Source organism: Papio anubis, chromosome 14 (genome assembly GCF_008728515.1).
Source record: "Papio anubis isolate 15944 chromosome 14, Panubis1.0, whole genome shotgun sequence".
NCBI classification, from domain to species: domain Eukaryota; kingdom Metazoa; phylum Chordata; class Mammalia; order Primates; family Cercopithecidae; genus Papio; species Papio anubis.
This window is the reverse complement of record NC_044989.1, coordinates 30,594,168-30,618,548: the sequence shown is the minus strand read 5'-3', so window position 1 is coordinate 30,618,548 and position 24,381 is coordinate 30,594,168. Positions and strand designations below refer to the sequence as shown.

The 24,381-nt window shown below is 45.6% G+C and overlaps 1 protein-coding gene across 3 annotated transcripts in view; it reads left to right on the top strand.

Moving 5' to 3' along the window:
* The window catches only part of CAPN13 (calpain 13), a 105,156-nt gene that overhangs the window by 22,591 nt on the left and 58,184 nt on the right, over positions 1–24,381 (top strand). For all 3 annotated transcript variants that reach the window (XM_009183941.4, XM_009183946.4, XM_003908468.4), the window contains exons 3-7: positions 8,265–8,337; positions 9,874–9,989; positions 15,811–15,947; positions 21,989–22,163; positions 23,163–23,237. In XM_009183941.4, coding sequence (XP_009182205.1) covers positions 8,265–8,337; positions 9,874–9,989; positions 15,811–15,947; positions 21,989–22,163; positions 23,163–23,237 — 576 coding nt within the window. The remainder of the gene's footprint in view (positions 1–8,264; positions 8,338–9,873; positions 9,990–15,810; positions 15,948–21,988; positions 22,164–23,162; positions 23,238–24,381) is intronic.

Below are 24,381 nucleotides of genomic sequence, written 5' to 3'. Positions count from 1 at the left end.
CCTCTTATCAGCCATTGGCAGGAAGTCCTCAACAATGACTCTCTTCTTCTAGTCTTTACCTCCTAAGGAGAGATGAAGCAGAGAATTCTATTTAAAGAAGTTCCAAGAGGTCATTTTTTTCCCATTGCTATTTTCAGAAGCTGAGATTATTTTAGAAAGTGGTGGGATTTTTTTCTCACAAGGTGCTGAGCAATAGATGTGAGACCATATTTATAGTGTTGAAGAATTTATAACACTTCTCTTTAGAAAGGATTGAGAGATGCTAATTATCTGATTCTCACAACACTTCAACTTGTGATGTCTTTTGGGGGCAAGGAGAAACTGAGGCAAACGGAAGTGAAATCACTTATAAAGAATAATGCCAGGAACCCAAAATAGAGGCAGACAGGGGCCGAATCTGCTTTTCCCATTACTACTTTCCTCATCCAAAAGCTTACCTGAGCTCTACTGGGCGGATTGGGGGCACTTTTTCATTCTGGCACTTCTTTTTAAATGTCATATTTCTTTGTCTTTCTTATCACAGTTGGCAAGACTTACCTTTGTATAGTACTTTCCAGAGCTTTCCATGTGTCTTCTCATACTTTATCTTCTTCGTTTTCTCCTAACTTTATAGAAAACTGATGTTCAGACAGGTGATGTGACATGCCAAAGTGACATGATTAGTGAGGGAAGGATCCAGAATTTAAATGAAGATTCCTTCCACCTGCTGCGCTTTCCCCCCACTGACTTAAGTGCCTAATAGGGTCTCTGTTAGAATTTGGATGAACAAGTACATGAGTGAATGGATTAATGAAGAACCCTATCTACAGGTGCCTGATGCATGTTTCAAGTTCACATGTGCAAGAAAGAAACCTTGAGTTGACCTATTTTCCAAGTAGGACAGTAAAGGAAAAAGCCAATGTACTCACCCCTTCGACACTGTGATGTCCTTGACCCACAGTGTACAGCTGTGACTGCAGAGAGCACTGGAAGAGAAGCCACGCCAGCCTGGCCCATTCCTAATAGTAACGGCCACACCCACAGAGTGCTGACCATATGGCAGGCCTGGCTTTAGGGGCTTTGACTTGTCAATCCTCACAGTAACTCTATGATAAGATACTATTATTAGCCTCATTTAGCAGCTGAGAAGCAGAATCAGAGAGTAGGGGTACCTCTGCCCAAAGTCATATAGTTAGATGATAGTAGAGCTGGAATTTGAACCCAGGAGTCTGGTTTCAAGACCTGAGCTCCTAACACCATGCTAAATGGACCCTGTAAGTCCTCATCATAAGCTCATGTCCTATTCTGGGTTCCTGCCTGTCACTAGTAATGTTTTTTGCACTAGTAGAATCTTCTACCTCATGTGAGTAAAACAGGAATCAATCCCTCTCTAAAGTTCATCTGCCTATGTTCTGCCCTTTTTTTCCTTTTTAGGGATAAAAATGGCACCCGTACCACATATGATTACTTTAAGGACTAAATGAGTACAATACTTAGAACAGTGTCTAGCACAGTGTAAACACTAAGTATGCACTAGTTACTGTTACTGTGATTAATTTGTGAGAATGTCATAAGGTAGCAGCCTCAGGGCCTATTCCCTGGGATTCTTGGGCTTTCACGGTCCAGCCATCTCAGCTTCAGCCCTTGGCCAGTTTAAGAAACTCTTTCAGGGAAAAATGTGGGTCAGAGGAAACTATGTAGGGGCTGAAGGAAGGTTGGCAGGGAGCGTAGAAAATGCCTTTCTTCTCATGTTCTGCTTTTTTTTTCTTTTTCTTTTTTTGAGATGGAGTCTTATTCTGTCGCCCAGGCTAGAGTGCAGTGGCACAATCTCGGCTCACTGCAACCTCCACTGCCTGGGTTCAAGTTATTCTCCTGCCTCAGCCTCCTGAGTAGCCAGGATTACAGGCATGAGTCACCATGCCTGGCTAATTTTTGTATTTTAGAAGAGATGGGGTTTTACCATGTTGGTCAGGTTGGTCTCAAACTCCTGACCTCAAGTGATCCACCCACCTCAGCCTCCCAAAGTGCTGGGATTACAGGCATGAGCCACCATACCCAGCCTCATGTTCTGCTTTCTATCACTATTTTTAGAAGGTTGACTCCCAAGCTATAGAACTTGCTAAGTGCCTGACCAGAGGTCTGACCAGTGGCCCTTAAACTTCAACTATATGATGGCTGAGGTAGCACCAAGGTATTTTAGGCCCTCTCCACATTCTAAGTTTTTCCAGACAATGAGAAATCTCCTCCTATAGGCAACTGGTAAACCACAAGGGACATCATTCTGTTTTGAGTATTTATCCCAGCTTGGCAGGTTCAACACTAGCCCAAGAGTCAGGGGCATGAGAACCAGGCTTAGCTTTCTATGCCTGGTGCAGAAAAGTTGTTTTGTGTCATATACCTTTCTTTCTCTCTCCTCCCCAGCGTCTTACCTACCCTTTTCTTCCTCTGGCTCTTGACCTTCCTTCCTCCAACAATTAACCCAATAATCTCATCCATTTTGCTGCTGAAACTTTTTCTGAAATAGAAGGAAGCCCTGTTCACATCCTGCTTCATTCTGTTCCCAAGCCCTCCCCATCCCCCAGTCAGGCTCCACAACAGCCCATGATGGTGCCCTGTGCAAATGGCACTGAGAGGACCCGACTCCTCATCAGTCTCAATGCTTCCTACAGCCCCAGTCTCAGCAAGGGACAGTGCTAAGAAATTACACTTACACATGAGGTATCTACGTGATATTTCCCTGAGCTAAATTTGGTACTTAAAGTGGACCCCTTTTAGCAGAATTTTTATTTCATGGATAATTTATCAAGCATGTACATGTGTAAAGTATTATGCTAAGCACTTTACATGCAATATTTCATTTAATTGGCCTCACAGTCCTATGAGGTAGATAATATTATCATCCTCATTAAATAGATCAGCACCATCCAATAGAACATTCTGTGATAATGGGAATGTTCTTCTTGCACTGTTCAATACAGTAGCCACTAGTCACATGTGGCTATTGAGCACTGGAAATGTGACTGATGCAACTGAGGGATTAAAGGTTTAAGTTTTATTGAATTTAAATTAATTTAAATGTAAGTATCCACATATGGCTTGTGACTACCATATTGGACAGTACACAATGGTAAACAGTAGATCTTCACAACAATAACCAATGTTGTCAGATAAACTGAAAGTTCATCTTTGTACCCATTTTATAGTAAAACACACTTTACTTTTCAACTGAAAAATGGGCTGTGTGCCCCAAGCACGTTGCTTAACAGGTATTCGAAGCTCAGCACAGCCCCATGTGGCTTCCTGCCTGTGGCCATCCTAGAGTGAGGCACTGCCTATCCAGGTGACACCTTTCCTTCCATGCAGCCAGAGCAGTTTCTGAAAGGATCATTCACTAGAAACGATTCACCTTGGGACCAAAATGTGTTCTTCAGGAAAGGAAGAGGTTAAAAAGCAGAGTTGTAAGTGCCGGTTAGGTTATGAAAGCATTCCATAAGGCAATAGGTAACATAAAATGGCAGAAAGTGACCCTGCCAACAGCCAAGTGTCATTCAGCCAGAGAACTTGGATGCCAATAAATCAAAGTCCTCTAGCAAAAATAGGAAAGGGAGTGACGCTGCCACTTGTCCCAGACTGAACTCTGGCCACCATGTGAAAGAGCCAACTACCAAGAGTCTAAACACAGGGCTCTCTTACCCAAAAGCAGCATGCCATGTGAGGATGTGGAAGTCTTTAGAGAGAATGCAGAAATATGCCGGGTGCTGTCACATTATTTCTTGGCATATTTCTCCGTCTACCTCTGGAGATGATTAGGGGAGAGCAGCTGGCTTGGGACCACATCAGAGAGGGTATTTTCTAAGATGCCAGGAGCCCTCGCATTGCAAGAGCTCTGACATACCTAATATAACAGAGATTACCCCCAAGCATTGCCTGGAGAAAGGTCTCCACAATCCAGAATTAAGTTCCTAAGATTACTTAGCTTGACTATTGCTGCTGGCTTCTGTATTACTCAGGGCTCTCCAGAGAACAAGAATCATTAATATATATCCTGTTGACATATTTATTGCTAGTAAATATATCAATATATCTTTTATAAATATATTCCATTAACATATTGACATATATCCTAATAGATATCCTGTTGATATATTTATAATGAGAGATTTACTAGGAGGGATTGGCTCACATGCTTATAGAGGCTGAGAAGTCCCACAATATGCCACCTGCAATCTGGAGACCCAGGAAAGCCAGTGATGTAGTTAAATCTGAGTGGGAGGCCAGAGAACCAGAGAATGGATGATGTAATTCCCTGCCCAAGGACAGGAAAAGACCAACGTCTCAGCTCCAGGAGTCAGGCAGAAAAAGGGCAAATTCTCCCTTTCTTTATCTTTTGTTCTATTTAGGCCCTGAATAGACTGGATGATGCCCACCCACCCTGGGAAGGGAATCTGCTTTGCTAAATCCACCAATTCAAATGTTAATGTCATGTGGAAGCACCCTCATGGACATGCCCAGAAGTAATGTTTAGCCAAGTATCTGGGTGCTCTGTGATCTAGTTAGGATGCTATATAAAATTAACCATCCCAGCTTTCTTCTGTACTAATAACGTTTCATAGCCCTCAAAGCCCAAGTCCATCTCACAGAATCCAAAAACAAAAAGGTTGAGAAGATGCTGACTGCTGGTGTGGTCAGAATGAAGAACAAGACACTATGGAGGCAGACACCTGATTCAGAGCCTGTTTCTTGTGTGACCTGGAACAAATCGAACCTACTCCCTGGCCCTGGCTGAGTCTCAGAATCCCCTGAGAAGCTATGCAAATCCTGAACGCTATCTCTGAATGACCTGTGAAATCACAGCAGTGGGAGGTGGGGCACAGCAGTCTCCCTGTCTGTGAAGCTGCTAGGTGATTCACTGGAGACTGCCCATTGCTGCCAGTTCAGGGTGAATCTAATCTAGGTTCTCATCACACTGGCTTCACTGCCCTGATGTGCCTGGCCCATCTGGTAACAGGTGGCCTTCCCAGAGTCAGCACATTTTCAGTTTCCCAGCCATCTTTACCTATTTTCTTAATGGGCCTTGTCTCAGGAAGTCAGCCTGGCAGACTAAAATGCTCCTGGGTATCATTTCTATCCCTTCCTACCGTCTCTCTTTTTGGATTATTGGTCATAGCTCTAAAGTCCAGGGTCCAGGAGGAACAAGCAGCTTAGAAGACAGGAGACATAGAAGCTGCTTTTGTGCCCACCTTTGATGCAAATGATTCGTATGTTTTCCCATAAACTTGAAGTTGACTATTGAATTGTGGTTTGAAATCATCACCATCTAATTTTCAACACATTAAAATATCTTTTTGTTCCTAATTAGCTAAAATTTTTGTTTTTAACTTTTATTATTCTAGTAAATCATAAAAACTTGTGTGTTTATCAAATGCCTTCATAGCATTTATTGAAAGGATACAAATTTTTTTCCCTTTGGCCCATGTAAGTGCTACTTCATATTAGTAGATGTCCTGATGTGAAACCATCCTTGCATTCTGCATTTCTACAGCAAATCCTACACAATGATAACAAATTATCCAAAATCAGTCTGGTATGTATGTGAGTTTTCTCTCAGGTTGGGCATCAAGGCTATGCTGGCTTCTTAGATGGTGGCAGGATTCTTTTTTAATTTTTATTTTTACACTGAAACTGTAAATGACACTGGAATTTTCTATTCTCTGAAAGTTTGAGGGAACTCAGAGGAAAAATTGCATGTACCTGTAAGCCTTTACAGGGCATTTGGGCGATACTCTTTGGTAACTTTAAAATACTATCCAAAGGCTGTTAGTCTTTTCAGCTTGTTTACTAACACGAGTCAATTTTAGCCAAGTTTATTTTTGTCAGAAAATCATCGGATTTTTTTAATTGATTGGCATAGAATTCTACATCATTATTTTATATTTCTAAAGCCCAATTTTTAATTCTACTTTTATTTGGGTTTCTCTACCATATTTGCCAAAGGTTGAGTCTATGTAACCCTCTCCCACATATTAGGTTGGTGCAAACGTAATTGTGGTTTTTGTCATTGAAAGTAATGGCAAAAACCATTATAAACCATTACTTTCAATGGCAAATAATAGAACAATTTATTTATTAATCTTGCTGTTTTTCTGGTTTATAATTCACTAATGTTCTTTTCAGTTCTTCCTCCTATTTTTGTGAGGCTCTTTTTGTCTTTTTCTTCCTAAGATCTACTGCTAAATTCATGTTTTTATTCTATCTTGTTTAATAATGAATGCATCTGAGGCTATGGGTTTGTCTGAGTATAGCCTTTTTAATTTTGCAAATATTTCAAAAGAGGGGGATTGATAATTATTGAACATGTACTCTGTCAGACACTGTGCTAAGTATTTCACATCCTTCCGCATTTGTAAACGTAAGGACTAGTCCAGCTTTGCAAGGCTGTTGGGAGCCTACCAGAGAGAATCCTGGAGCAAGGTACCCTCCCTCAGCAAGGATTTGATGAATGACAGCCATTGCCTTGATTGCATCATCATTAGATTCTCTCAACTGTCCTTACATTTTGTATTATTGTTCCCATTTTACACATGAGGAAACAGGCACAGTAAAGTAAAGGGAATTGTTCAAGCTCTCAAGGTCACCCAGGAAGAAATGTTAGAGTAGGATTCCACACCAGGTCTGTCTGAATGGGTTCTCCAAGCACCCCTACCCTTGCTCCAGGGATCCCTGGAGGGGAACTAGCAGGACCACAGCGAAAAAGAGCTGTGGCCAAAGTCAAGAAAATGGAGCAAAGTCATCTTTGTTCTGGGTCTGAAAATGCCACAGCCTCCATCCCTGCTTTACTTCCCATGAGTAGAGGATCTTTGACAGCAGGCCTGCTTTGAGACCTTAAGTCCCCTTTTCCAGTAGAGAGAGGAGACAAGTAAAGGTTACTGAAATGCCCTACACCATTTTAAAACTGGCTCCACTTGGAACCCTGCATGCACCTGAAGGCCCTCCGGATGTCCTTCCCTCTTTCTTGCGTTGAGGGAGATGCCAAAGTTCTGCCCACCATGGCTCTGGCAGAGGGTCAGACCTTGTGCCACCCCAGGGTCCCCCTCACCCGGAAGGGCCTGGGCCTGAGAGTTCCCCTCCTGGCATTTGACGGAGTCAGTTAGTTGTAGAGAAAGCAGCAGGAGGAGTTTTGTAAAATGATGCCCTCAGCCAGGACCCTGTGTTTGCAGGCAGGCACACCTTCGTTTTCCCCTAAGTGTGCATCTCTTCCAGAAATCTGGGCAGTTTATGAAGAGCTGGCAGGTTCTACAAGGCACGTGACTCTGTACATGAATGTCTACTGAGCAAATGAATCCAATTCCAGCTTGCAGGCCTGCTCTCTGCAGACTTATTGGTCAATGTGAAAAGAAATTATACAAGGACCAATTACTAAATTATGCAAATCCAGAAAGAGCTGCACTGAGAGGAGGCTGAGGTCATCCTGGCCAAGTCTAGAGGGCTGGCTGGTGCTGGGGCAGGAGCCAGACCTGTGGCCCGGTGTTCTCCCAAAGTGCCTGGGGGATCCCCTTTGGGAACTCTCACAATTTCAGTGCCTGCTGACAGTTCCTCATGTTCTTCCCAGATGTGGTAGCACTGGGGGAATCCTCCGTAACCACTTTCTTTGGCTGGCAGGCACTATGTGTGTTAGAAGTTAGGGAAGGACCGGGCACTGAGTACCAGCTCCTCACACAAGCGGACTGGGGCCTTCCCGACCCAGTCTGTGAGTTACCCAGGGAGTGGGTAAAGAGCTGAGGTGTGTGCACTGTATATCCCTTACAGCACATGGCTGGACTTAAACCTGGAGTCCAGAATGCCCATGCTCATTTCTGAAAGATACCATTTTACAACAAAAGCTTTATTATGAAAGCTATAGTACTTTATTACATTTATAAATGTCTCCTCTCATAAACGTATTCTATTCACTTTTTATGGTTTATTTACAACCTCTTATTAAAACCCTGGCTTGTTGAGATGGAATGGCTATTTGATCCAAGGATTCCAAGTCCTTATTTATGTTCTCTCTTCGTGTAGTATGCTAATGCATTATGGCCTGTCTTTTCAGTTACATTTACACCCTATGATACCTGCTGCCTTCCTGGTAGCAATAAAGGCCGAAGAGCCCAGCAAACTTTCCTAACTCGGATTTTAAGCACCTTTTTAAGAATTAACCTCGACCCTTGAAAGACAAAGTGAATGATGTCACTTTGCGATACAAAGCAATGAATGATGCTCATAGCTTTTCTCCTTCTTTCCTAAAGGATTTACCAGGGGGTCCTCCTCACTTCATCCTGGATGGTATAAGCAGATTTGACATCCAACAAGGAGGCGCAGGTAAGAGTGCAACATCTTCTCTCCCTGCCTTGGATAGGAAGTGGTGGAGGGTGGTGCCTACCCACAGAGTCCTGCCCTACTTCTAAGGGAGAAAGGCCAGTTCCCTTGGTGCAGATGTGGACAAACTGCTCACACCCAGTCCTGCAGCCTGCAATGAGCAGGGGAAAAGGAGACAGGAAAAATGAAAGCAAACATACACTGAGTTTCTGCAATGACCGTGCAAGACACCTTGTGTGTGCAACAACCTCATTTTATATATGTGACAGTGGAGAGTCCAAGAGATAAAATAATTTGCTTAATGTCACACACTCAGTTAGTAACAGAGTTAAGAATCCAGCACTCTCTGACTGCTTCCCACCCCACCAGGCAGCCCCAGAGCAAAGGAGCTACTGAGAGCTGGAGGGTATGGACAGGGCAACAGGAGGGGCTGCCTAAGAGGAGGTACCTGGGCTGTTCCAGGTGTGGCCAAGAGAACCCTCAGAAAGAGAAGCGTTGGAGTGAAAGGGCAGAGCTGGCTGGAAAGTGGATAGGAGTTGGAGACAGCAAAGACAACAACCTTTCTGAGAACACATTCTAAGCTTTCAAAATGTCAGCTTGCAGATGATAGGTCCTGTAATTGAACTTCGCCTGGTGAAATCACCGTGCCTTGGACCAAGTCAATAGAGCCTGCCTGGCCACCAGCCGATGGTTCCCCTATTAGGGTTTCACCTAACTGGAAAAAGGACCTCTCTGAGGCCGTCTTTGTGGCTTCTGTACTGAACCCAGTGCCTGGCATGAAATGGCATTCAAAGACAAATTGATCATGTTAGGGGTGAAGCAGAAAGGACTCAGGGAGGGGAGGAGAGGACTCAAAAGGGCTTACAAGGACATCCAAGGAGAAACTCAAGGCCATGCATCCCTCAAGGAGGAAAAGGAGAGAACACCCCCCTACTTCTGCACAGGGAGAGGCTGACCTAATAGGAAAGAAAAACGTGAATCAGTTTTCCTCAATTGTACAGAGCATCATTGCCAACATTTGCTGTAACTGAGCACCTCTGGCAAAAAGAGAATCAGAGGCTGGACATGCTGGCTCACACCTGTAATCCCAGCACTTTGAGAGGCTGAGGTGGGTGGATCACTTGAGGTCAGGAGTTTGAGACCAGCCTGGCCAACACGGTGAAACCCTGTCTCTACTAAAAAAATACAAAAAATTAGCCGGGCTTGGTGGTGCGTGCCTGTAGTCCCAGTTGTGGAGGCTGTGGCAGGAGAATTGCTTGAACCTAGGAGGCGGAGGTTGCAGTGAGCCGAGAGCGCGCCTCTGCACTCCAGCCTGGGCAACAGAGCGAGACTCCATGAACACCACCACCACCTCTGCCCCTTCTTTATCTGGCTTGGAGCCAGTCCCTGTGACTCCCTCCCCTGGTTCTCCTCAGAGGAAAAAAAAATGCATCATTTAGAAGGAAGTGTGTGGCCTCTGGTGGTAAGGACCTTTTAAATTATGGGACGGGGTTTCCAAGTGTGTCCCGTCAGCCTTTCCTGCCTTATCTCCCCTCACAGCTGACTGCTGGTTCCTGGCAGCACTGGGCTCCTTGACTCAGAATCCACAGTACAGGCAGAAGATCCTGAGGGTCCAAAGCTTTTCACACCAGTATGCCGGGATTTTCCGTTTCCGGGTACGTGTGCCCTTGCAACACTCATTATGCTACGGGGTTCTCTGTGAGTACAGGGAAGGTGAGGGTCTTAAGTTTTCTCATGGCCTGGAAGCCTGAGATGAAAGTGACAGTTGTATTAGTTACCCTCCCTATCTCCAAAAAAAGGATTCAAGCTTATAGTCTGACAACACACAGGGAAGATGAGAGTTGAAATGTTTTTGTGTGAATAAAAAGAAATGACAGAAATGATTAGCAAAAGAGTCATTGATCGAGAACCCTGTAACTAACATCGAATTTTTGTCTCTGTTTATTCCTGTGCCATATTGTGCTATTTTGATTACAGTAGCTTTATAGGAAGTGGTAACATCTGGTAGGATAAGTTCTCCTTCATTATTCATTACCATTTTCTCAAAAATATCTTGGTAATTCTTTCACATTTATTCTTCCATGAGAATTTTAAAATTATTTTGTCTATTTTTTTAAAGCCACTGTGATACAGAATGCAGCAGCATTTATGTATTAATTTAGAAAAATTACATTTTTTTTAAATTTTAAGTTTTCCTTTCCAGAAACACGGGATACCTTTCTATTTATTCAGAACTAGTTTTATGCCCTTCAATAAAGTGTAATATTCATATTGGTGCTGTATCTTTCTTGATAAATTCATTCTCAAACATTTTATAATTTTGTGGCTCATGTAATTGAGGTCTTTTTCCCTCATTTTGAACTTGGTGCTGCTAAAAAAGAGAAAAGCTACTGCTTATCGTATATTAAACTGTATCTAGGCTCCTTACCAAATTCTTTTATTAGTTCTTAATTCTTTCTTTAACAGAATCTGGAATGGTTTAGTTATCTAATAATATTATCTGCAAATAGATAATTTTGTCTCTCCTTTTAATATCTGTAGAACTTATTTTGCTCTCTTGCCTTGTGACATAAGCTAGAACCTCACAATTTTGAATGAGTGACAAGAGCCAAATCCTGCCTTCTCTTGATTTCAGTAATATGCTCTCTTGATTCACTCTTCTTTTAGTACATTCAAGTTGTTAAAAAATTGTACTGGAATTTTTGTACCTATATCATGCATAAAAGTGGTTTCTAGTTGATGTTATTTTTATCATGTTTAAGTTCTGCTAGCTTTTTAAAACAAGCTGATTGAGCTTTACATACCTTGATTTGAAATAAGTAGAATAATGAAAGCTAATCATTGATTAACTGTTCTTTGAAAGTAAAATAGACGATAGTGAAATTACCTGGGCCTGCCTCCCTTTTAAATATGATTTCTTTAATTCTTCCAGTGTATTCAATAGCTATTGATCTGTTCAGGTCTCTTACTTCTACCGAAGTTAATTCTTGAAATTTATACTCGAACTAGAAAAATCAACTGTTTCTTTGGTATTTTCAAATATATTGCCACTGAGTTGCTTATATGAATCTCTGACAATTCATTTAACTTCTTGTAATCTGTGACTAAATCTACTTTCTCAATCTGTGCTGTATTTTTACTTTTCCTTTTTTTCTTAATTCTGCTTTTCTTTATCCAATGAATCTGTTATGTGGGTGTTGTGTGTGTATGGTTTTTTTTTGTTTTTTTTTTTAACTAATCAACTTTTGATTTTCATTAGTCTTTCTATTCTTTTCCTTTTGAGGTTTTGTTTTCTATATAACTAATTATTTCAATCCTATCTTTATTAATTCCTTTATACTTTCTCCTGATTGTATTTTTTTTTGTGATTTTCTGAAACTTCACACTTAATATTCGTAGTCTTTTTAATTTCCTCTGAGATGTGTATCTATAGGTTTTGATATAAAAAGTCTTACTTTTATTAATTTTTAAGATAATACAATTTTAGATTTTGTATCTTTTATCATATAGGGGTTGTTTCTTTAAAGTTTATTTGATTTTCAAGTGATTAAGTTTTGCAAGGGGTAATTTTGAGTTACTGAGTTTCTGTTTTATTATAATTGGAGAATATAATTCATAACTATCTGCATTTGGGGAGATTAATAAAGTAGTTTTATTTCTAGCCAAGCCCACAGCAGTTTTTATAAATGGCTCATGGACACACAAGAACAATCTACATTATCCAATGGTTGTGAGTTTTACATACTGAATCAAGCTCTATGATTTCCAATTGTGTTATCTGTCATTATGTCTTTTATCTTTACTTATTTTTTGTCTGCTTGATTCTTTAGATCATAACAAAGGGGAGAAGTTCCTCCCATAGTTATTGTTAGGAGAATTCTTCTTATGTTTTCGGGTGCTCTGGCTTTACACTTTTCCTGCTATGTTCTTTGGTACCCAAAGGTTTATGATCTTGCTATCTTCTTCTTGCAACAAAATTTGTACAATATCCCTATTTGTTGCATTTAATGCTCTGGCCTTGGATTCCTCTTTACCTGATATTCCTATTGCCACTTTAGCTTCCTGTTATGTACATTTCCCTGTTATATTTTTGTTCATTTCTTTATTGTTAATTTAATGCTCACTTGGTTATAGGTGTGTTTCTTATAAAAAGCATATTTGAAACTCATTGCCTACCACTGTTTCTCCCACCCTTCATTTCTCCTTAAGATTTTTGTTCTAATTAAATCTTTATTAGATAGAATTTCCTTGAATAATTTCCTCAGAATATGTGAGAGTTTTTCCTTTTCTCTCATTTAAAAATGATATTTCAGTTAGGTTTACGATTTTGGATCATGTTTCTTTTCCTGAAAAGTCTGTAACCATTGTGTCGTCGTCTTGCAGCTTCCAGTGCTGCAGAAGAAACATCTCATGTTAATCTATTCTCTGGACTTTGACTTTGTATGCAAAGTGTTCTGTCCAACTGAGAGTCTGTAAGAAGTGCTGGCCAGGCGTGGTGGCTCACACCTGTAATCCCAGCACTTTGGGAGCTTGAGGTGGGTAGATCACAAAGTCAGGAGATTGAGGCCATTCCTGGCCAACATGGTGAAATCCTGTCTCTCCTAAAAATACAAACATTAATTGGGCATGGTGGTACATGCCTGTAATCCCAGCTACTCGGGAGGCTGAGGCAGGAGAATCCTTGAACCAGGAAGTCAGAGGTTGCAGTGAGCTGAGGTCGTGCCACTGCACTAATGCACTTCGGGCTGGCAACAGAGCGAGACTATATCTCAAAAAAAGAAAAAAAAAGGGCTCTCTCCTTCAAGTTCAGAAATTTCTCTGGAATATATCTATATATACACCTGCTAAAAATTCATCTTGTCTGGGAATTCAGTGATATTTTTCAGTCTGAAGACCTGTATCCTTCTAGTCAACTAAGTTTCCCTTTATTATTTCTGGGCCCTTCCTTTATCTTGCTCTTGCCTCCTTACATTCAGCTATTTGCATATTAGGTCTTCTGTCAGGCAGGTGATGATACTGCTGCTGGTCCAAGGACCACACCAGCGAGTGAGCTAGAGGATCCAGGATTGAGCTGTGTCTGGACTTGTCCCCAGCATTGGTGGAGCTACTTAGGTGGTTAGGACAACTCAAGGCCCAGGCAAGGCACACTCTGCCCTTTTGGGTGGTGAAGAAAGTCACACAGTTCCCCAGAAGCAGCTGCAGTGCCCTGACCTCTGTAGATTTCCTCTCATTGCTGCGAGCTTGTGTACTGCTCTCCAAAAGTTATCCAGTGCCCAGGTCACCTCAGATGCTTTGCCTAAAACACTCTGGTTTCCCTGTCAGACCACTGGGTGTTGGCAAAATGACCTCCAGCATGGTTCTTGGAAGGTACAGACATGATCCAAATGCCAGCCCTCCCCACCCAGAGGCATGAACCAGGAAATGCAGGTGGTGGCCTCATTCTTTACCACCGGTCAGGCCCTTTGCATCGTCTCTGAGAGTGGCAAATTTATCTGATGTCCCCTTTGTATAGGGAGAGCAAGTTTGGTCAGCATTACTGGTGTGGGAAGATAGGGCTAAGAGTTGTTTTTAAGATGAACTAGGCTGGGCACTAGTGCCTGTAATCCCAGCACTTTGGGAGGCCGAGGCAGGCGGATCACGAAGTCAGGAGATCGACACCATCCCGGCTAACACAGTGAAATCCCGTCTCTACTAAAAATACAAAAATTTAGCCAGGCATGGTGGCGGGTGCCTGTAGTCCCAGCTACTCAGGAGGCTGAGGCAGGATAATGCCGTGAACCTGGGAGGTGGAGTTTGCAGTGAGCTGAGATAGTGCCACTGCACTCCAGCCTGGGTGACAGCGAGACTCTGTCGCAAAAAAAAAAAAAAAAAGAAAGAAAGAAAGAAAGAAAGATGAACTAACCAGAGAAGCTCATTCTAGCCAGGACTTACTCATTCTTAACGTCCTACTGTGTGCCAGGCGTTGTCCTAGGTGCTGAACCAAATGGCCACTGAAAAGGAGTCTCTACTCTCATAACTACAATCTTGTTTTCATAATCTCACCTTTTATGATCTCATCTGATCCTAATCAGAACCTATGAGGCAGTTCTTACTCCTACTGCCATTTGGCAGATGAGAAAACTGAGTCCCAGAGAATTATCTTGTCCAACATCTGTTGCTAAAGTAATAAGAGGCAAGACCAGCATTCAACTGCATTTCCACCGACTGACTGCTATCTACTATATGCTGCCACCCAATTAAGCACAAAATCCAGATTGTCCTTTTGGTACTCCCTTCTAGGGACTGGGATTAGCTTCTCTTAGTGCTTCGGATGCATTTAGTAATCACCGTCCTAAAACCATCCCTGTTGCCTCTCATCCTCACTGCTGACACATCTTGCTGCTCATTGCAATAGGAACGCAAGTCCACAGCTATGCAGAACCCGCCACAGTGCACTGGCTCATTAGCAACTATTAAAACATGTCTCCACTGACATATCTGTCTCAACCTCTATCTCTGCTCTGAAATTGCATCTGCGGCTGGATGCAACAGCCTGACATCTGGGACATCCAGATGTGGAAAAGGCCATGTGGATGAGCGATCCCATCCACCCAGCTTTCCATGGAGTCCACCCAGTGGAAATTGGCCTTCGCCAAAGCTCAGGGCTGAAGCCGGAAGCCCTGCTGCTTCTCCTACACAGGGGAGGCCAGCAAAGAGAATCCAAAAAGCTGGTTTTGTTATGAATTTTCCTCATTTGGCCATGTCCCCGGGTGAACCATTCAGAGTTGAATGCTAGAGATTCAAACAGTCTGTTTTGGAGAGGAACATCTGGTTCATTTGCACTCTTAGCAGTAGCAACACCAGCCAGTATCCTTTCTGCTGCTATAATGGCAGGGCAGCTTGACAGGAGAAGAGAGGGGCCAGAGGGAGGCTGTCACTGCTCAGTCCTCCTGAGCCATCCATGTCATCTGTCTCCAGGCCTTTGCCCACAGTGTGCCTCCTGTCTGGGATACCTTCCCTGTATCCCTGCCACATGCTTAAATCCTGCCTCCTCCTTCAAGCTCTCAGCTCCTGCAGGCTCTGCCTCTGTCATGCTAGCCCTGCCCCCACCACTCTCCTCTGTTGGTAGCATTGCTTCCCTATTGCCATTTTGTGCACAAGAAGTACCTGGAGAGTCTCATTTGTGTCACTAAAGCTCACAAAGGACTTGCCAAAGAGAGGCAACGCTTAGGAGCAAAGTGAAGCTAGAACCCAAGTCTGCTTCTTCCCTGCCTATATCTTCCTGGACTAAGTTGGTCTGTGACTCATTTTCTCCATCTGCCGGTGGAGATGACATGCCTGTCTCCTGCCTGGCAACCTGGGCTGGGATTTTGTTCTGGATAGAGTTCGTTATTACATTGTAGAGGTCATGTTACAACTTTTGGCTTAAGTTGGGGGACCCAGGAGCTCCCTCGTGCCTCAGCTGTGTCTGAAAGCATATGCTTGGCTCTCTTCCAGTTCTGGCAATGTGGCCAGTGGGTGGAAGTGGTGATTGATGACCGCCTACCTGTCCAGGGAGATAAGTGCCTCTTTGTGCGTCCTCGCCACAAAAACCAAGAGTTCTGGCCCTGCCTGCTGGAGAAAGCCTATGCCAAGTAAGTACAACCCCGCCACCCATCAGCCCAGAGTCTCAGTGCTGGTCCTGCCTACCTGGAATGCAAACAGTCCCCATTGGAGCATTGCAGCCTTTGCCACCTGGCTGGGCGTCTCCATAAACAGTCACCACGTGCAAAGGTCAGTGTTGGGGCCATCAGGAGGATCCCACAGGCACATAGTGAAGAGTGGGCAGGGCAGGGGCTGCACAGAGATACGTATTGACAATGATATTATTGCAAGGCTGGTATCAGGGCCCAAAGAAATATATTTAATAATATCACGGTCAAAGTCTGACGAGAGGGCAGAGGAGAGAGTAAACAATTCTCACTCTCTGACTCACAGAAAGTCAGGCTGAGGCTGTGTGGAAGTGATGGCATTTGAGTGAGGCCTCAAAGGATGGGCAGGATTTCAGCAAGGGGAGAGGGGATAGGTGGGAGGAGGTATCTCTAACAATGGGAGTGATTCAAATAAAGCCATCCTTGGGGTGGTCCAGGCAGTTGGGCACCCGGTGTGGCTGCTATGAGGTGGCATTTATGTGTGGGTGTGGGGCAGGACATGCTCATTCTCATATGGTCAAAATACCATGACTTAGGGACTGCCTTTCAGTGCTGACAAGCTTAAGAACTTATAAACATCCCAATTCACATGTTGTGCTTAGATTCTTTGGGTTGCTTTTATTCAACAGATGTTTATTGAGCATTTAACCATATGCCAGGCACTGTGCTTGGCACTGGGACAGACGCTCTCAGACTGACTCAAGTGGATGTGTGCAGGACTGTGGATGGGGGAGGTGCACATGTGTGTGTGAGGAAGAGGGCCCTGTCCTAAACACCCACAGAGGTCATGAAGATACACTCAAACTTTCCGTCATCAACACAATGTAAACACGAAGAGTAATGACACATCCGTCTCCTCCTATGAGACTGCAACAGCTGGAGAATGCCAAGTGCTCGCCAGCATGTGGGGATCCAGGACCCTCCAGCAGCACGGGAGGGAGTGTGCACCCAGGCAGCCTCTGAAGGACAACCTGACAATACTTCGCTTCGCTACACACACTTCTCACACCCAATAGGGACACTCCTAGGGGCCCTTAAGGGGACACATCTGAGGAGGTTCTTGACTGCCACGAGGATGGTATGGAGTATCCATCACTGAAGTCAGTGGGTACAATGGATGGACACACTTCATGGAGAGCCATGCAGCAGTCAGAAGCCACAGATCCCATCTGTGCACGGTGACCGGGACAGTTCTGAGAGGCAGGGTCCTCGCGGTCCCCTAGAAGTGTCCTTAGTGGGTGTGAGACGTGCATGGAGCCAAGATAAGTATTGTCAGGTTGTCCTTCAGAGGCTGCCTGTATGCACACTCCCTCCTGTGCTATTTGGGGGTTCCTGGATCCCCATATCCTGGCAAACACTTGGCACTCTCCAGCTTTCTGGGTTTTGCAAATGAGGTAAGAGGCACTAAGCAATCCCATGTACTGTTATTTATGGAAATGGAAACTCTGTGCCCTGCAATTCTCATTTCACAAGAACACATATGAACAAAAGGTGCACATTCCACATCCTGAAGTGCTTGTCTTGGGGTGGAGGAGAAAAAGAACGTGGATAGAAGGAAGGAAGAAGGAAGAAAAGAAAAAAGAGAAAATTCATGAAATGAAATGAAACAAATAAATTTTAAAAAAAAAAAAGAGCAAGACCTCGCAGTGACGATATTATGAAGGGGGAAAGTGGCACACCTGGAAATAGGACAGGAAGGTACGCAGAGTTCCAAGGGCCGGGACTGTCATGGGGCCGGTCCCCAGGGCCTGGAGAAAGGCTCTGGCATTGGTTTTGCTGCAGCTGCTGTGGCTTCTGCTCTGCTCTGCTCCTCTCTGCAGCTGGCCTGCTCCTCCTACTACCACCCAGGTGCCTGTCTTTGCTGTGCATCTTCCTCTGCTGCCTCCTTGCTCCGACTTTCTGAGGACCCCTGCTTCCTCTGAACTCCTCATCAGGCTGCCTAGCCTTGTGCCTCTGTCTTTACCTTCTGCTACTTTCTACCCAATTCCCCGCCCAGTACCTGATTCCAATCCAGAGAGTTGGAGTCTTATTGGTCAAGCCTGGGTCAGGACCCCATCGGTCCAATCGGCCATGACCTGCGTCAAGTGGCTACAAAGGGGCACGAGCTGGGGAGGGGACACTTGCCCTCAGAAGAGGCTGTGTGTGAGGCAGGCACCGTGAAGAGGCGAGGGAAGTGTCAGAGCTGGGTATCACTGCTAGCAGATGAAAGCAGAGAGGACCACACCCTTGAGGAGAAAATGAGTGGACAGCATCACAGATCCAGAAAATTCTGGAGATCATCCTAACCAGCCTCTCGGCCCACACATGGAGAAGCTGAGTCTCCGAATTGTGATGGGGTGGTAGGTGCACGTAGTTAAGCTGGGCCTGCCGGGTCTTTACTCACCTGGCCAGGGGACATCATTATCTTCCCCATCCGTTCTGCACCCTTACCGAGTGCAGTCCTGGGCCCTAGAGGTGGTGATAGCCCCACAGTCCACCCCAGTCCCGGTCCTTCTGGAAGTCACAGTCCAAACAGCGAGGTGCCTCAAGACCTCTTTTTGTGCATTCTTTCTTTTTGAGGCAAACTTGTGAAAAACTATAGTTTTTGTTCATTTCCAGTGTCAGAAAGAGCTGCTCATTAGCATTTGAGAATGAAGCCCAGATAACAGCCAAGGTTGTTGAACCAATCCACATGTTTGGGAGGTTAATTCACTTCTAAGCTACTTATGAAAACACTGCCATTATCTTTTCAATACGGATTCAGCCCTCCTCTCTTCAGGGCCTTGTTTTATCCTTATGTAAAAACAGGGAGACCAGTGGTTCCCTGTGGGAATTAGAAAGCTTGCAGAAGGAAATGATGACTTTGACCCCATTTTGTTAACAGATGACCTAAAGCAATCATTCAGCTTGAAAACAAATAGGAACATGGACGTGGCATCCGCATTCCACTGCTTAAAGAAATCTAGCAGAGGATAAAATGTCTCAAACTATTAAAGCTGTTTAAAAGCTTCCCCACCCCTCACTATCCAAAAAAGGAAGCTCTAAAATGCAGGGGTGAATCACATAGACTTACAGTGTTTCAGAGCCAGAAAGGATGTCTGTCAGCATCAAACCCCACCTTCTTTGAAAGATGAGGAAACTGAGGTTCAGTGAGGTGAAATGACTGGCCCAAGATCACACTCAGATGAGGATGGAGTGAGCACGTTTTTCCCTAGTCACTACTTCCCATGCCTTCCCACCATCCCTGACATTGTCAGTCCTACAGGAAAATGATTTGTCTTTTTGCTGCTTGTGGAGCTCAGTGTCTGGCACATGAGGACCACAGCCCAAATGTAGAGAGCCCATCTGTCCAGATGGAGATGGACCTCTTCCCTCCAAGAGAGCAGGCAACAGCCCAGTGAACACATGGACTCCAAACTTTCTATTCTCCTTGCAGCTGGGGAGTCTGGAAATTAATTGGTCAAGTCAAATGAAAACCATAGTTAGGGTTTCGTTTTCCCCAGAGGTCGTGAAATAAGAGAGGAGACTGAGGGACGAGAGCTGGTAGGCTGCTTACCATCCTCTATAGACTCTTTACAGCATTTCAGCATCTGCTCCGGCTCTATCTGAATTCTTTCCTCTTTCATATGATTGCCGGGCAGAAAGACATTTCCCCCAAATGAGGCTGAAGCAGAGGGATGGGGACAAGGTTGTCTCAGAATTCCTGGTTCAGGTGATGAGGAATAGTGGTGGCTGCGGTGAACACAGTTCTCTCTCTCTCTCCTTTCTACTTCCTGTCAGCAAAGGGGGCTAAGAATAGTTGCCATGTTCCTGAACATCAGCAGGATCCGTGAGCTCATGTTTAGAAAGCAGAAAGATAGTTCCTTGTCAAAACACCCAGCTGCTGCTGGGACAGGTTTCATGGGCATTGTGGATGCGTAGTAAGAGAAAGCTTCAGAAGACACCAAGGGCTCTGGCCGTGAGTGGCAGGGGGTGCCTCAGGTTGTCTTGGGTGACTCCGAGATGACTGCCGGATGCCGTGGGTGCAGGACGTCAGATGGGGCCCAGAGGCAGTGAAACAGTGACATGAGGGAGGGGCCAGGCCCCACCACGGCTTTTCTGGAGTGCTGTTCTTTAGCACAGCCCTGTTTGAAGCCAGGAAAGGCGCCGTGAGCATATCACCAGGAAAGGGCTGTTGCAAAGAGCAGGAGGTCGCACTGGTGGGGAACGGATTCCCAAACCCCAGTCCTTGTGAATTTCCAGCACACTCAGCCATGCCCTGGTCGATGGAACAGGAGCCAGAACCCACGTGGGACAGCGAGGGATTCCAGAGCTCAGCCCCAACCAGGCACGCTCACCACCAAAGAAAACTCTACAGTTGACTGAGCAAATGCTCCAGAGAGAAGAATCTAGACCCTGGGTCAGAGAGAGGGAGAGAAGGAGGATAAGGTTTAGAACCAGTTTTAAAACAAGATTAATCTGTCACATGGGGGCTCCTGTAGAGATGCCCCTTCATTCTGGAAATCCTCAGCTTTCTTTAATAAAAGGCTTTCTAAGCCATTCCTTCTAAGCATTCGTGCCTGGGGCAGTGTCCTGCTGATAGTGACTGCTTGATACATACGTATTTGCTGAAGTGAATCTACTGGAATTCTGTGTGATCCCCAGGAGGAGAGAATGTCAGAGGTGGAAACAGTGAGAAAGGAGTGTTGAGGGCTGATCCAGTCCACCCTGCAGCTTCCAGATGAAAGGCCAAGGACAGGGAGGGGAAGGGTCTTGTCCAGGGTGGAAGACCCAATTGGAGGGGGCAGCAGGACGGACCCAGGCCCTGATCCATGTGTGATTTTGCATTACCAGAACAAAAGCTGCAGCAAGGACTTCCTCCACTGCCTACCGCCCTGCGAAGGGCTCGGCCTCTGCCTGCCCACTGGGGACAGGAACGCGTAGGTCCCTGGCGAGAGTGACAGAGGCAGCAGTGAGTGTGGCTCCTGCTGGGCGTCTTTGATGCCAGGGTCTCCTGCCTGATCTGGCCTCAGTTCCACATCCTTTGTGAGCTTGCCCTGCCTAAATTTCAAAATTCCATGGAACCCTTCCAATTCACCCCATGGATGGGAGCTGAAGTTCTCAAAACACATCTGACTGTCTGGCCGCTGCGTGAGAGGTTCCATTGTGACTGATCAGGCCACCCTCTCTCCTGGGGAACAGTAGGCCTCTTGGGTCTGGCCCTGCCCATCTCCCAGAAACAGAAACGCCATGGGCAGGGGTGGAGGTGGCGTGGCAGGAAGAGATGCTTTGGAGAAGGGGGTGAGAGTTTTAAGCTTTTGGGTTATGTTACGTAAGACTCATCCTTACCTATGTTACCTTTAGTTAAGCCAGTGATCTCCCTCATAATCTGGGGGTGAGTGGGTAATTCTGGGGATGGGAATTCTGGATCAGGGTTTGCAGAGTAAGAACAGCGGCTCCCAATGACCACTGCCAGCATCAGGGTATAGCTGTGAGCTCTTAGAGGGCAAGAACGGGGTTTTTAAACATGCCTCTCATAGTCCCTGGCCCACAGTCAGTACTTCACACTGCTGTTAAACTGAATGGGAAGCAGGAGATACTCAATGTAGTAATATCCAGTACTCGTTAAGGGATGACCACGTGCCAGGTACTATGTGGAACATAGCCCCATGAGGCTCCTTAATGTGTCCAAGGTCAAGCAGCCAAATTTGTGGCAAAGGTAGGGTTCAACCCCTGGCCTATGGCTCTAGCACAGGCACACCCAGCCTGTCATCAGTGCTGCCACTTATGGGACCATGCAGGCCTAGGGGACCAGGGCAGGAAGGTACAGAGGACAGTAGGAGCCCCTGGAGCAGCAGACAGTGCTAGAATCTCCATCCAGGCAAATGGGAGGTAGATGGCCATGGTCAGGAGTGGACCAGGCAGCCTCTCACCTGGGAAATAGGCAGAGGGTCAGTGCACAAGTTCCCCTCCCGGAGCATTTCACCAAAGGCACCACGATGGTTCATCCCCCGTTCCGCTCCCAGGCTGCTCGGATCCTATTCCGATCTGCACTATGGCTTCCTCGAGGATGCCCTGGTGGACCTCACGGGAGGCGTGATCACCAACATCCATCTGCACTCCTCCCCTGTGGACCTGGTGAAGGCAGTGAAGACAGCGATCAAGGCAGGCTCCCTGATTACCTGTGCCACTCCAAGTGAGGTAAGTCAACGGAGAGCCCTTTTGCACCAGTTCAAGCCTTTCCTCAGCCAGGAATGCTCAGCCAGGGGCCCATTCAGCTAAGAAGGGTATGGCAAGCTGCCACCATTAACGAACACTGACAGTGTGCATTACCTGGGTCACCTCATTGAACCCTGCAGTAGCCTGCCTCTAAGACAGAAATTGCAGAATTCACTTCACAGAAGAGAAAGCAGGCTCAGAGAGGCTACCTAAGGTGCTCACCATCACACAGCTCATAAGTGGCTGGAAAAGTCTTCCAGTGCTGCTGCCCCAGAGCCTGGACCTACTGCTACAGCTCCCAGGCAACCAGTGGGTTTTACCATGCACTGGAGAAGGCGGCTGCAGCTCCTGCCACTGTGGACCACTCCTTTGTATTTTGCCTTAAGTTTACACAGAGTCCCCCGGGGCCCTCTGATGCTCACTGGCTCTAATGGCAGTACCCAAAGGCAGCATGATTCATTTTGAAAAGCTTGAGTGACCCTCCAAATTATTTGAGTCTGTTCTGAGACATCTGGTTTCTATCTGCGGGGATGCTTCCTTCATCTTGAAACATACGGGCTTTGAGTCACACATCGCTAATCCAAAATGCCACCAGAAGCCCAAGATGCACTTTAAACCCCAGTTACTCCCAGTGTGGGTGTCAAGTGATTCCTGCCTCCTGCAAATGTCCCAGCAGACATATTTGTGCCGTGTCTCACTGATGACATGTGGTTGGTGGAGAGAGTAACCCAGGCCCTCAGGACTCCATGGGGTTCCTTCCATCACTCATGGGGGTGGTTCCCTGAGGCATGAAATCCCTGGGGCCTCAGATAACCAATGGCCTTCCAACTCTGCCACTCTAGAAAAGAGTTCCAGGCCATCTATCAGTCCCAAGTGAGTCAGTGGGACCCAGATGGCTCAGCGGCTGTTTGGACTGTGTTTTTCTATTTCTTTGAAGAACCTGTAGATGTCTAATGCTTGGTCTGCTTTTCTGCTTTGAAGTCAACAGATACAGCACAGGCGATGGAGAATGGGCTGGTGAGTCTGCACGCCTACACCGTGACTGGGGCCGAGCAGGTAAGGCTGGCTGCTGGCCTGTCCAGCTCTCCCCTGGCCTCTGCCCCAGCATTCCTGTTCCTTTCAATAGGGGCCAGAATCACATGAAAGGCCAACAAAGATGAAATGAGGATTTATCACCCTTGCCCCCATCATGACATGCACCATGGACAGCCTCAGCTCCTTCTGTTCATCCAGAAGTTCTGACTCCCACTGTCTTCCTTTCCAGGAATCCACCAGAGACCTTGCTGATCTCAGACAGCTCTGAGTGTCTATCTAAACTGGGAGATTAGCCCCAAAGGAGGTAGAATGAACTACCCAGTTGACTCCAGGGGGGAAGTTTTGCCCTGAAAGGGGTTTTATTTGTTACATGCAAGCTAAATTGCTATAACAAAGATACTCCAAAATATAGGGTCTTAAGACAAAGTACATTTCTCTCTCAGGTAAGCAGGTGATGCCAGGACTAGTAGGTGGCTCTGGCATCTCCACATGGGGCTTCCACCCATGAGCCCAAGACAGCTGCTCTAATCCCTCATCTCCCAGCCAGAGGAGAGAAAGAGGCCAAGGGACACTCATATATCCATATAGAAGGCATGAATTGGAAGAGGCATGCATCATTTCTCTCACATCCCATTAGTATAAGCTTAATTATGTGACCACACCAAGGCCAAGGGAGGCTGGGACATACACTGTAGGCCCAGATAAAACTTTATTCTCATGGAAGAGGGGGAGGTTGGCGTTGGAGGACAATTGTGCTCCTCAATGGAAAAATTGACTCTGGCTGGACAAAAATGTATGTAATCACTGTGTGCAGTATAATTTGGCCTGGAAAACACTACTGAAGTCCAACTTTCTCCGTTCATAAAGAAAGAAGCTGGGGCCTGATAGGAAAGATGTCTTTCACGAGGTTAGACAGATGGCACCTGGGAGATAGCTGGCCTGGACACTCTGTCTCTTTAGTGTCTGTCTACACTTGTCACCACACTTGCGGTGACAGCACTTCCTGGCCATGGGATGGTTTCCTGCAAGTGTTCCTCGGTCTCTGTAGTTCCCACAACACTTGAGGTCTAATAATGTCTTCTAAGCCCTAAGAGACCGAGTTCCAAACTCTAGGGCACATCATTTCTCCCAGGACTTTATGGACCGAGGACTGCAGAGCATCAGG